We start from the raw sequence: 12,745 nt of genomic DNA, 5'->3' as shown, positions 1-12,745 counted from the left end.
CCATGCTGCTGTTTAACTCAACCACATCTGTATTTTACCAACAACAAAGTAGTTTGTACTTTAGATTTAAATGAGCGCATGCTGTCATGAGGTGTGGGATTATAAGGGAGGAGCAGCAGAAGCTCAAAGTAGCCTCTCACCTTGGCTTTTGGAGATGGTGGAAACCAGGATTCTGCTCAGTTTCTTCCTTTGCAGAAGATTTTTTATTCCCCACACTTGGGAATTGTAAGGTGACAGAATCACAATACTTTCCTGCTCCACCTTGGCTTTCTTCACCAGACTTTCAGCAATTTCCACCTTTTGAAGCAACAAACGGATAAACAGACCCGTTAGCGATTCAAAGGATTATTTAAGGATCTGGTTGCTATAGAACAAAAAACTGAAACCTTTTGTGCTGCACAAATACATTATATATCATGTTGAGGTGTCATTATGGCACTAATGTGACCTAAGAGTATGATTCAAGTAAATCAATCTCAGGAAAATAGAGCTTGATTTACAATATTGACAAAGTAACTGGCAATCGTTTTCAGATCCTGTCTCATCCTTTCACTCTAGAAGTTCTGTTTGTCTTTGTAAAGCCAAATTAAAGAGTTTTACAGTTCCTGGCTGAGGAACGGTGTGCCTTGGTCTACTGATCTGGCGTTAACTTTACTCCTACTTGACTCCTATCACACATAATATAAATAATCTATGAAATGTCCCCTGGGTACTATTAAAGAATAAACACTTTACCACTTTCTCTTGCTCTGCAACATTTGCTTGGGAGTTCTGATTCCCTTTTTTTGTGCTCACAACCAGATTGATTTCCGTTCCGTTGATGTGTCCAAAAACAATTGTCTTTGGCTTCTTGTCGATGAGCAGAACACTCTTTGGCGGCATCACTGCAGTGATGAGACGATTTTCATAATATGCTTCGGATGGGAACTGGCATATTTCTTCATGCTTAGAAGGTGCATAGAGACAATTGATTAATGTTTAAAAACATTTATAGATAATATCACAATCCTAGATATAAAATTGCTACTTTTTTTTACTACATACGATTTAACATGAAGGTACACTTGCATTATATCTCTATTGTGATTGATATGCATGATTACTCACCATTCTGTACTGAGTGACGAGCATGATTACTAACTCGCTCTGCATGGTACAGTAACGTTCAAACAGAGACGTCGACATGCCCAAATTTCCTACAAGCTTATTGTTGGTTATAGGTCGTAATTGTTTGTGGTCACCGAGAAAAACGACCTGGGATAAACAAATACATGAGAAGCATTGATTTTAAATGTATTTTTCTTCAGGCAAGTAAATGAACACCATGAAGATGCTATTAAGGAATTTTTGCATGCAGACGTTTTTGTAGGAATTTAAGAATCAAAGACACTTGTATCCGTGCCTGAATCAGTACATTTAGATAGACAAGTTATTAATGAATAGGAACAGTTCAATTGTACATTTGTCTTGAAGAAGGTTGTTGCATGTTATCCTGCTGCTGGTGAGAACATAAACTAAGAACTTGTGTGTTTAGTACTGCAGTTGGTAATGCTAATTTGAACCATCTCTTTCTCCAGGTGACTCAGCGAGTGGAGAGCGATGGCTATTGCTTCGTCGGTGGATCTGTTAGTCCGGTATGCAAACTGGTGTGTGTCCAGGGTGGGGGGGTGACAGGCTTTGATGTGTCTCAAAACCAGTTTCTCAAAGCACTTGGTGATGACTGGGGTGAGTGCTACAGGGCGGAAGTCATTGAGGCTGGTAGTGGGTGACTTTTTAGGGATTGGGATGATTGTGGCAGATTTCAAGCAGGATGGGATTACAGCTTGTTCCAGAGACAGGTTGAAAATGTCAGTGAAGACCTGTGATAGCTGGTTGGCAAATGCCTTGAGCACCTTCCCTGGTACTCAATCTGGGCCTGCAGCCTTCCTGGGGTTAACTGCACTGAGCACCCGCCTCACGTCCTGTACCTCAAGAGTGAGTGGGGGGGTGCTGGAGGCTGATGGGGGTTGTAGTGGTGGTTGGAGTGATGTGGCTGAGCGCTGTGTTTGAGACTCAATGTGGGCAAAGAAGCTGTTCAGCTCCTCTGCCAATGCCGCATCTGAGTCTCCGGGTGTCAAAGCACAGCCTCTGTAATTGATTATGGTCTGTATGCTCTGCCACGCCTGCCGGGGGTTGTTGAGCTGTTCCTCTATCCTCCTCTTGATTTCTACTTTGGTCCACTTAGGTCGGCGCAAGCGGCACTGTACAATGCTCTGTCACCTGATCTGAAGGATGAGTCACGGGCCCAGAGGAGCGTGCGGACCTGGCTTGTCATCCATGGTTTCTGGTTTGGGATCACCCGGATGCACTTTTCCACAGTGACATTCCCAATGCAGTACTTGATGTACAGTAAGACAGTACTGTGTCTACGAATGTAGCCAGGTCTTCATGGTAGAAGGCGATAAGAGGCAGAGAGAGAGAGGTCATGTTTCCCGAAGCTCCGCTAGGCATTGGAAAAAACTACTTAATTCATTGTTCAGATCTACTTTATTTTATTTTATTTCATGATCATAATACTTAACAATATATAGTTGGTTTCCGTCGTCCTCCATCGCTCGATTCAACAATACATTTTGGCACTTTTTATGACTCCCAGATCAGACCGCAGAAAAAGCCTTGGACTTTCCTATCGCCAACATGCCTCTGTACTCAGATATCTCAGGCATGGAGACTGGGAAATGCCCAGACTGCACTAAAACTACAACAGACAGTGGCTTTATTTGAAACGAGACTAGCAGCATTAGAAAAATGCAAAGGACTCCTCCAGGATACAGTGCCGATGGGTGAGTTTGCTGAGCTAACTCAGACAAATACACAACAAGATGATCAAAGCTACACTGTATCCTTCCCAAAGCTGGACAAGAGAGAGACAGTTCCAGCTGCGTCTCACTGGCACAGAGTCGGCGCTAAGCCAAAACAACATACCAAAGTGAATCAACAAGTTCACTCAATGCCAAATGCTAAGCTACCCAAAGCTAAAGTTGCATGTATAAGCCGGATTAGCCCGTCACTGAAGTTAACCCTCCCGCTGAAGAACCGGTTCCTGCCACTTCAAGAGTCCACGAACGCGCCTGCCACCCATGCACCCTTGAGCCCCGAGATTTGTCCGGACGGACAGTGCGGACAGAGACGGAACAAGAACCAGTCGCCATGGAGGCGAGCTGCGCATGCGTCGGCCACCCGTGCACCCCTGAGCCCTGAGATGCGTCCGGACGGACGGTGCGGACAGAGACGGAACAAGAACCAGTCGCCATGGAGGCGAGCTGCGCATGCGTCGGCCACCTGTGCACCCCTGAGACCCAAAATGTGTCCGGACGGACGGTACGGACAGAGATGGAACAAGAACCAGTCACCACGGAGGCGGGCTGCGCATGCGTCTGCCACGTCACCTCAAGCCAACAAGGGCCCATCTCACAGAAAGCAGATGAACCAGACACTCTGATTATAGGAGACTCTACCATCAAGGATATAACCGGTAAGAAGATCAAAACATCATATTGGAAAACCCCAAAATCTCACGGATTATTGTGCATGCAGGATTTAATGATATTCAAAGAGAACAGTCAGAACTTCTGAAGAGGGATTACACTGATCTATTGGATACACTGGACAAAATACACATTAAGTCATTCATCAGTGGACCCATACCAGCAGTTGACAGGGGAATAAACAGATTCAGTCGTCTACTTGCACTGAATACATGGCTGCAATGAATGAGGAAGGGGCTTTATTGACAATTTCAACTTATTCTGGGGGCGCAAATATCTTTTCAGAGCAGATGGCCTACACCCAATCAGGTTAGGCTCAAAACTGTGAAGGGACAATCTTCTCTTCTCGCTTTCCCACAAATCTCCATGGTCTGACGCACAGGCCACAGTCAGAGCACAGGTTGAGAAGAAGCGAGACTACAGCCTCCCCCACACATCTATTCTGCTACTATCTGACAGACAGATAGCAGACAGCCCCCAGACCTTGAAGAGAGAACAGTCCGCCCGACGCCATCAACAATGTGCCTTCCCCCATCGCTGATGCTGGCTTGGCGAGGAACGGCCACCCCCCTCCTCTGCATTCCCCCATCGACGATGACCTCCAGCCTCATCTCTCCCATAGCCACAACAACAACCCCAGCCCCAATGTCTCCTCCCTTTGCGATTTTCCAGCTGAATTTAAGAAACTGGAATATGTTGGCATCAAACTTGCATCTGTGTCAATGATAGCATCGCCACGTCATGGCCACAGGCTGATATCACCCAAGAGGATGGCGCCCCACCCCCCCCCTGTACTGATAGTATTCCTGAGTATTACTGAGACAAAAAAGGGTTCAGCCGTAGACACAGTATAAAGGGAGTTTCACATAATCTGCTGAACCCAAGGTTGCCTACCTCAAAACAGGGCAACTTTTGCATTCATGCTTTAACCCAGGGGTGCCCAACCAGTCGATCGCGGTCTACCAGTAGACCGCCGACAGATCCCAAGTCGACCGCGAGGGGTGAAGAAGAAAATTAAATTAAATTTGCACAGGACATAAAACATATTTTATGTTTTTAACTGAAACATGGCTGGAACAAAATAACAGTGCAACCGTTCTGATAGAGATAGCTCCTCCCAACTATGACGTTTTTGATGCATGTAGATCTGGAAAAAGAGGTGGAGGGGTTGCTGCTGTATGTAACAATGTATTTCAGGGGAAACAGATGTTATTTGGTGATTTTCCATCATTCGAATATCTTTATGCTGTATTGAAATGCTCCCCCAGAGTACTCCTATTAATTATTTACAGGCCACCCACATACTCTGCAAATTTTTTCGATGACTTCGCAGAATTATTGTCTAGCATCTCCACATAATTTGACTTTCTAGTTATAACTGGTGACTTCAATTTTCATACTGATGATTTGAATGACAAGTGTGCAAAAAAACGTTTTACCATTTTGGACACATTTGAACTGTCTCAACATGTGAAAGAGGCTACTCATTGTAAGGGGCACACTCTAGACCTGGTTATCACAAAGGGCCTCAATGTTTCTGATCTCTCTGTGACTGATCCTTCCTTGTCTGACACCTTTTGTGTTTTCTTTAACATATCTTTTATTCCCGACATACAGAAAAAATCAAATACTGTCAAAAAACTGTATATCAATGAAGATTCTAATGTACTTTTTTAAAAAGGCCATCTCCTTGCTTCCACCTCTCAACCAATGTTCTGCTGATGATCTTGTAGAAAACTTTAATTTGTAAATTTTGAAAATCATAGATGTCACTGCACCTTGTAAGGTTAAAACGAATTCTGGAAAGCAAAAGGCACCCTGGAGAAAAGGTGCTTCTGTAACAGCACAGAAAAATGAATGCAGGAAGGTTGAACGCATCTGGCGTAAAACAAAACTTCATATTCACCATGATATCTATAAAGAGAGCCTCCGTGCCTACAATTTAGACTTAAAAAGTGCTAGAGAAACATTTTTCTCCAATATCATTAAAACCAACAATAACTAGAACTGCAAGCAGTTATGCAGGGGTCCAAGAAATGTGCATTTCGCCGGCACAACACGAAGCATGTGTTCAAAACGCTACCGTGAACCTGTGGATATAAAGGTTTTGACTGTGGGAGGTTCGGTGTGGGAGTTATATCCCCAAACGCGTTTTCAGAACATTCCTTTGGCCAGTTAGGAGATGAACAATTCCCTCGTTTATGGCGGCCCCTAATGGCGAAATTTTGTCGAAGATATACAATTTCCTTGTTTATTGCGCCCCCTAATGGCGGAATTTTCCGAATTTTTTATCGAACGACATTAAGGTTAGCACCAACATGCGTGTTAAATTTGGACTCGATCCGATGTGTAATTCTGGGTTTTTGGTGATTTTTGATTTTCCAAGTGTAACGTAGCTAATAAACAAATATTCAAAACCCTACTGTTCCGTCGTCGAAGGTCGGATCAAAAAAGTGTTCGATAATTTCTTTGCATGTGCGTCTGAAGATGTCGTGTGCAAAGAATGGTGTAGATTGGTCAAGAAATGTGGGAGGAGTAGGGAAAAAGCAGTTTAGCGGAAAAATTCTAGACGCAAATGGGCGTGGCCTATGCCAAAAGATGCAGCAGACACCAGTGAATCTGTGTGTCTAACGTTTTGGACTGTGGGAGGTTCGGTGTGGGATTTATAGCCCCAAACACGTATTCCTTGGTATAGCGCCACCTAGGGACCAGCGTGTCTGGATTTTGTTATCTGAGTAGCGGTGCCGGACCTGGATCTAGTCATGCAATTGGCGTGTGCGCACCATTTACGGTTTGGGCTGTGGTCCCACTTTCACGGGGGGTAGTATTATAAAACACTACAAAAACAATAGGGATCCAACCTGTTGGCTTGGACCCCTAATAATGCAAAAACCCTATTTGCAACTGTTGACAGACTGAGTTTGCAGCTTTTTATACTGATAAAATTGAAGGCATCAGACGCGCCATCAATATCTCCACTTCAAACAAAAATGTTGGACTACCACCCTGTTCAGGCAAAAGTAACATGGCAAGGATGGCATGCTTTAATGTTATAGTCTCTCAAAATCTTGTGGAAACTGTGACACAACTAAAGCCATCCACCTGTTGCCTTGATACTTTAGCTATCGACCTCTTTAAGAATGTTTTCGACTGCCTAGCAGTAGAAATATTGCAGATAGTTAACAACTCTCTCCAGTCAGGCAATTTCCCAAAAGCTTTGAAAACTGCAGTTATTAAACCCCTTTTAAAAAAGCGGAGCCTAGATGCCTCTATTATAAACAACTACAGACCAATATCAAATCTACCCTTCATAAGTATAATCATTGAGAAAGTTTTCCCTCAGCAACTTAATCACTTCCTGGCATCAACTGGTATGACACCTATGACACCTTTCAATCCGGATTTCGACCCCTGCACAGCACTGAGACCGCCCTTATTAAAGTTGTAAACGACATCCGTCTTAACACAGACTCTGGCAAAACCTCAATACCAATGCTACTTGACCTCAGTGCTGCATTCAACACTGTAGACCAAACATTACTTCTGGACAGGTAACAAAACTGGGTGGGGCTTTCAGGCACAGTCTTAAATTGGTTCAGGTCCTACCTACAAAATAGGAACTACTTTGTTTTCCATTGGCGACTTTGTATCAGAATCAACCAACGTGACATGTGGAGTCCCACAAGGTTCGATCATAGGACCCTCTTTATTCAACATCTACATGCTCCCACTAGGGCAAATCATGCAAAATAACAATATTGACCATCATTGCTATGCTGGTGACACGCAAATCTATGTCTCGCTATCACCAAATGACTATCGGTTGCCTTGCCTTGCCTAGAAGGCTTCCCACTGTGTTTGTTCAAAGCAGTCCTGCAGTCGGGGGAGGGCATCCTCAGGCCAGATGGTAATGGTCTTCTTTGGGGGCTTTGTTTGTCGACAGAGGGGGGTGTATGCGGGGGTGAGGAGCAGGGAGAGGTGGTCTGACCGGCCCAGATGGGGGAGGGGTACGGCTCTGTATGCACGCTTGATGTTGGAATACACATGATCCAGAGTGTTTTCTCCTCTTGTTGGGCATTTTACAAATTGATAGAAATTCTTGTCTTGAGATTTGCTTTATTGAAGTCCCCTGCAATAATGTGGGCGCAATTGGGGTGGGCACGCTGGTGGTTATTGATGGCATTATGCAGCAGAGAGAGAGCCGTGTTTACATTAGCGTACGTTGGTATGTAGACTGCAGTGACGACAAGAGCAGCTAGTTCACTAAGTAGAAAGAAGGGTCTGCATCTGACAGTCATGAACTCCAGGTCAGGAGAACAGTGTTTGTCCAGAATAGTGCTGTTGTTACACCAACCTTCATTCCCGTAGATGCAGATCCCTCCTCCTCTGTTCTTTCCGGAGTCACTGTTCCTATCCCATCTGTGTAGCGTGCGTCCTGCTAGTTGCACCGTGGTATCAGGGATTTGTGTATGTAGCCATGTCTCTGGGATGATGAGCACGCAGCATTCGCGGACATAGCGATTTCCAGCCAGCTCTATTTCCAAATCGTCCATTTTGTTTACCAGGGATCAGGCATTTGTAAGGTAGAGGCTCGGCAGCGGAGGTTTGAGAGGCTGTTTCCTTAGCCTAGCCAGTAGCCAAGCCCTGCAGCCCCGTCTTTGTTTTCTCTCACGTCGCCGTCTGCGTCGCTTGCCAGACCCGATAACAATCCACGCAGTCTCGTCAGGAATGTTGTGAGTGCGATGAAAGTCACTGGAGATGGACATCTTCAGTTGGAAACCGATATCCAGTAAGTCCAGACGACTGTAGTGTTTAGCAGAGAAAGTAAACGCTGTGTGCACCACCATGGCAACCAATTTGCAACCGATTTACCGGAAAACCGAAAAGATAAATGTATCTTTTGTAGCTTTGTAAAGGTTTGCTTTATAAACCGATATTCAGTAAGTCCAGACGACTGTAGCGTTCAGTAGAAAAAGTTAACAAACGTACAACACACAAAAAAAAACACAAAAAAGGCACAAGTAGGGAGAGCTGTGAGCCGCTGCGTCTGTGCGCGCCGCCATGGCAAATAGACCTTGAGACTCGCAAAAAAATGGACGCTAAAGGACAGTGATCATGATTTGCCTCAATATCAGAATGACACCCATAGGTCAAATAGCAATGGTTGGTGGAATGGCCATAAAGTAGGTCTGTATATTCAGTGTGAGCTTGTGCCAGAGAAAGATTGCCTTCACGTGGACTTACTGGTCACTGACGAGGACATTCTGCGAGGTACTGGACCATCAGTTATCCGGCCCTTCCTCACGGGGGAAGCACCCCAGCTCCTGCTACAAGCGCTCGTCATCGCCTGCCTCGACAACTCTGCAGCACACCTCATCGTCCACCACTCACTTGTTCAGAGTTCACTTAGACTCTGCATAGCCAACCCCCTTATCCCCCACTGCCCCTCTTACATACTTAATGTATGTTGTACGTCCTGGCTTTTAATGTACGCACTTATTGTATGTTGTACGTCCTTGCACTTAAAAAATACTAGTTAGCATTGTTTAGCATCTTACCCTAGCTATCTTTGTTGTTTACAGGGAATGGGTTAACACAATTGTTAGTGCTTGGTATTTGGTTTTATGACAATCCTTACTGTAAAATATACATGATTTTGACAGTCATGTATATTTTTTCATTCACCTGTCAAATGTACTTATTCTAAATCGCCTTGGATTAAAGCTTCTGCTTAATACCCTAAATGTAGAATACTTTTTGTTAGAGAATATGACCAGGCTGAAGAGAGACTACATGTAAGAGGATAGGACCAGGCTGTAGAGAGAGGACATGTTAGAGGAAAGGACCACCAAAATGTTTTTCTTTTAAATAATTGTATCATCAAAGATACTTTTGTGAGTAAACACTTCATTTTTGATGATGCGCACAACATTGCACAGCATTGGAACCATGGAACGATAATGTGCTAGACGGAGAGGCAGACAGCTGCTGCAAGTGTCGCGATATTTCACCACGATATCTTGTCATTTTTGAATAGCATACATGCGGACAGCTCAGCAATGACGATATTTAGCATGACCTTCTGAAGATAAGTTATCTGTTTGTAAAACACACAGGGCAGGTGAGTTTGTCGGAGGCTGCTCCCATTTTCCCGCAAAGCTCCACCCTGTTCGCAATGCCTCACTAGAAAGTTTTTTTTTCTAAGGGGAGGACAGACTAAGGCGTTTTGAGGAGGCATGTTCTGGTAACAGGGAGTTGTTCCTTGTTGTTCACATGGGCTTCAGACTTTAAGTGGTCATCATGTGTATTTTTATGGGTCTAATTAATAGTATGTGGACAGAATTTGCTCGAATTGGCCTGTCAATTCGAGCCAGTGGCACTTTGGATAGAAAGCAAGAAGTATCATGAATATAAAACGCTAAATTTTAACCTTGTACACAACATCAAAGAAAGGCACAAACCTTTTCTGGTTTGTTGCAAACCAACGGAATGAGGGCCTGTGGTTCGGTGGCCATTGCACATTCATCGATGACGATCTGGCGGGCGCTGACTGCTTTTGTCAGACCCCGCGAGGAGGAGGCTGTGCAAGTGCAAATTATGATGTCATGTCGTTTAAACTCATGTTCCCGAGCCTTTTTGAGATGGTCTTTGTAACTAAAAGAAAGCAGGAACCATAAAGTAAAACTTAAATACAAACTTTAGGTCATCTATCGCACGATGGAGTCCTACTTACTCATCCACCTCAGCATCGGTCAGTTCTTCTGCCTCTTTCTGAAGGGCACGTTTTATTCTTTGGTCAAACTCTTTTATTTTTGCTGAAAAGGGGTTGTGGTCCTCTCGCATGAGGTGATGCAGGGTGATGCTCCTGTAGATCAAACCACACTAGATTAATCATGCAGATTTGTACTAACTTATTCATTCAATTATATACATAATTATAGTTATATAATTTACGTTATTTACACTTTAGATGGCAGCATCCTTGTTACAGTGTAGTTACACATTAACAAGCATGTGCAACCTATAATAGTTTGTACCTAACATGTAAAAAACGCCTCTTTCAAGCATTGTTTCCGTTAAATTCCTCTGATAACCTTTCCAGCCATTCTAGGGTCTTTCAATATTCACGTGTACAGCTACGACCTGGAACAGTTTTAAGGGTTAAGGTAGGGTAGCGTGTGCTTAGGGTTAGGGTCAGTACTGACGTCACACAGAGGGGGCAGTGTTGAGGTGCTCATCACAGGTAAGTAGCAACAGCTGTGTGGGCAAGAGACTCAGAGTTGTGAGACTGATGCTGCTATCCATTTGGATGTACGAAGTGGTAAAGTCGCAAATCTCCCAGCTTTCTTGCGGCATTTCACTGAGGCACGCCCCCTTTCGGTCGTAGTATCTCGTCGCTTTCAAAGTAGAGCTTTTTTTTTATTTTCTTTGTATTTGTACCACGTTGGGGGTTGTAATGTCGATTTTAAATCCTCTTACACACTTGCTTTCATTGCTGCTTTAATCCGGTCACCAATTTATGGTCTTGCTTTGCGTGAAATTCAATGTAAAGTTGTGTTTTCAAGCTGGTTTGCTAAAGAGGCTATGTTGCTAATGATGACTAGCCCGCTACTACCCCTCGTGGCTCGACAGAAACACGACAGCACTTGTTGAAATTAAAATTCTTTTTTCCAAAATAGTTTTCTTCTCAAACTCGTCGGACACAAATAGCAAACTGGAAGGCTGGAGCAAGGGAAATACGTCACGTTCTCGCTGAAGCTGGTCGTTCGTACCAGCCTACCATCCAAATGGATAGCAGCATGAGTTGAGGGTCTGGAAATGAGATTCGGGGTGAAAGAGTGTAACCCGATGGACACACATTGCTCGGCGACTTCAATGAGAGAACACTTTTGGGATATATATATATATATATATATATATATATATATATATTAGTGGTGGGCATACATTAATTTGTTTAATCTAGATTAATTCCAAAATTAATCTAGATTAAAATGGCAAACAGCAAAAAATCTGTTTGTTTACCTTGACAGCGGTCAATTATACTGGGCAATGGTGATTTATCAAATATAATTCACCGCCGGAAGTTGTGAAGTGCCCATGCAAGTGAACGGCCATGTGCGGCAAGAAAAGTATTTTTCACAATCAGTGTTTGTGAATTTGTGGATTGCTGCCTGGACAGCGGTTGGATTTTGATATCAGCAGCTGAGGGAGAGTACATCTGAAAACCCTACAGTGGCGAAAGGCATGCGTCAAAAGTAAATCCCACACCAGCGGCGGCTAGACGCACGCCGCCCCGCAACCCTTCACGGCACTGTCCTATTGCATAGCGTCACCCCAAATTTGAGCTACACCGGCACTTAAGTTATAACATTGCTTATGAGGCAGTATTACCACCCTGATTTGGATTGTTATACCGGAGTTGTGGTATGGAGCGCTCTTGGCGAAGAGCAGCGTGAGATAACTGAAGACTGCTGCCAGGGTAAGGGTAGTCCAGCATCTCAACTTGTTGACTGTAAACTCTCAGCGGCCTTAACTTGTCTCCAAATTTCAACAAGTACTCTGTAAGGCAAACAGTGGAGAAATAAAAGGAAACCAAAAATAATCTTAAAATAAACAGCTTACAAAATCTAAATTAATACTTGAGTAGAGACTTGTGCATCTGCATTATGTACTTTATAGGAACAATCATTTTGTCTCAGTTCAGAATTTTGCCAAGTGAAGAGTGATTATTTTACTTGCCAGCGACAACGTCAACAGACTTGTTGGAAGGACCACAGTAGAGAATAACATCTTTCTTTCCCTGCTCGGCATGGTCAGTGTTTCTTCTGTTGGTTCTGGTGTTTAGATTGTGGAACCAGAACACAATGTACACACCCACCACTGTCTTTCCAGTGCCTGCAAAAGGGGTTCGGACATTATTGTATTGCTTTATTATATCAGGCAATGAGAATTTAAAAAATATATTTATTTCTCTTACCAGGGGGCCCCTGTATAACCGTGAAATTCTTATCGAGAGCTTTCTCAACAGCCTGATATTGAGTCTCATTCAGTTTTGGTAGTCCTATTGGTGGCTCTAGTCTCCTGACCTCAAACTGCTGCACAGTGTTCTGGAAGGCTACACCACCAACATTGTCCATCAATCAATATATATAAACATTTAAGAATGAGTTTAGGAAAACACCTTTCATGCAGAAATTGTATAAATCAAATGAAAT

At 43.7% G+C, this 12,745-nt stretch overlaps 1 protein-coding gene across 2 annotated transcripts in view; it reads right to left on the bottom strand.

Annotated features, from left to right (window-relative positions):
• The window catches only part of helz2a (helicase with zinc finger 2a), a 57,626-nt gene that overhangs the window by 2,754 nt on the left and 42,127 nt on the right, over nt 1-12,745 (bottom strand). Inside the window, exons 11-18 of one of the 2 annotated variants that reach the window (XM_030339756.1) lie at nt 12,508-12,645; nt 12,270-12,425; nt 11,945-12,089; nt 10,261-10,392; nt 9,989-10,181; nt 1,108-1,254; nt 736-945; nt 141-297 (exon numbers count right to left, since the gene is read on the bottom strand). In XM_030339756.1, coding sequence (XP_030195616.1) covers nt 141-297; nt 736-945; nt 1,108-1,254; nt 9,989-10,181; nt 10,261-10,392; nt 11,945-12,089; nt 12,270-12,425; nt 12,508-12,645 — 1,278 coding nt within the window. The remainder of the gene's footprint in view (nt 1-140; nt 298-735; nt 946-1,107; nt 1,255-9,988; nt 10,182-10,260; nt 10,393-11,944; nt 12,090-12,269; nt 12,426-12,507; nt 12,646-12,745) is intronic. The other variant, XM_030339842.1, reaches the window with a different exon arrangement.

The sequence above is a fragment of the Gadus morhua genome, chromosome 1, assembly GCF_902167405.1.
Source record: "Gadus morhua chromosome 1, gadMor3.0, whole genome shotgun sequence".
NCBI classification, from domain to species: Eukaryota; Metazoa; Chordata; class Actinopteri; order Gadiformes; family Gadidae; genus Gadus; species Gadus morhua.
This window is presented reverse-complemented; position numbering and strand designations above follow the sequence as displayed.